The sequence below is a fragment of the Pezoporus wallicus genome, unplaced genomic scaffold (assembly GCF_028554395.1).
Source record: "Pezoporus wallicus isolate ANWC-B61680 ecotype Strahan unplaced genomic scaffold, APGP_CSIRO_Pwel_v1 contig_14410, whole genome shotgun sequence".
Classification (NCBI taxonomy): Eukaryota; Metazoa; Chordata; class Aves; order Psittaciformes; family Psittacidae; genus Pezoporus; species Pezoporus wallicus.
In genome coordinates this window covers 3,972-4,699 of record NW_026639369.1, presented here as the reverse complement: position 1 = coordinate 4,699, position 728 = coordinate 3,972, and the positions used below count along the sequence as shown (strand labels likewise).

General features: G+C 58.7%; 1 protein-coding gene across 1 annotated transcript; it reads left to right on the top strand.

Annotated features, from left to right (window-relative positions):
• Positions 1-4: 4 nt before the first annotated feature.
• Positions 5-356, top strand: LOC130601911 (trafficking protein particle complex subunit 5; the record flags this gene model as incomplete). Its single annotated transcript, XM_057414316.1, has 1 exon — positions 5-356. A coding segment is annotated over one exon (351 nt), but the record flags the coding sequence as incomplete, so codon positions are not given.
• Between the last annotated feature and the right edge of the window lie 372 nt (positions 357-728).

Sequence of the window (728 nt, the reverse complement as noted above, 5' to 3'; positions counted from 1 at the left end):
CCGGGAGAAGAGCGGCCGGCGCGAGACGAAGGTCTTGCACATCCTCCTCTTCGTCAAAGGGCCTTTATGGAAAGCCTTGTTCGGGAAGGAAGCCGATAAATTGGAGCAAGCCAACGACGACGCTCGCACCTATTACGTGATCGAGAAGGAGCCCTTGGTGAACACCTTCATCTCGGTGCCCAAGGAGAACAGCACCCTCAACTGCGCCGCCTTCACGGCCGGCCTGTTGGAGGCCGTGCTGGGCGCCAGCGGCTTCCCCGCCAAGGTCACGGCGCACTGGCACAAGGGCACCACGCTCATGATCAAGTTCGAGGAGGCCGTGATCGCGCGGGAGAAGAGCTTGGAGGGGAGGTGAAAAGGGGAAGGGGGTGATGGAGGGGTCGGTTCTGGTGTCCGTGTTCGGCTATGGGTTGGGTTGGGGTCCTTCACGATGCTCAATGTTCTGCTATGGGTTGGGTTGGGGTCCTTCACGATGCTCAATGTTCTGCTATGGGTTGGGTTGGGGTCCTTCATGATGCTCAATGTTCGGGGTTGGGGTTGGGTTGGGGTTCTTCACGATGCTCAATGTTCGGGGTTGGGGTTGGGTTGGGGTCCTTCATGATGCTCAATGTTCGGGGTTGGGGTTGGGTTGGGGTCCTTCACGATGCTCAATGTTCGGTGATGGGGTTGGGTTGGGGTCCTTCATGATGCTCAATGTTCGGTGATGGGGTTGGGTTGGGGTCCTTCAC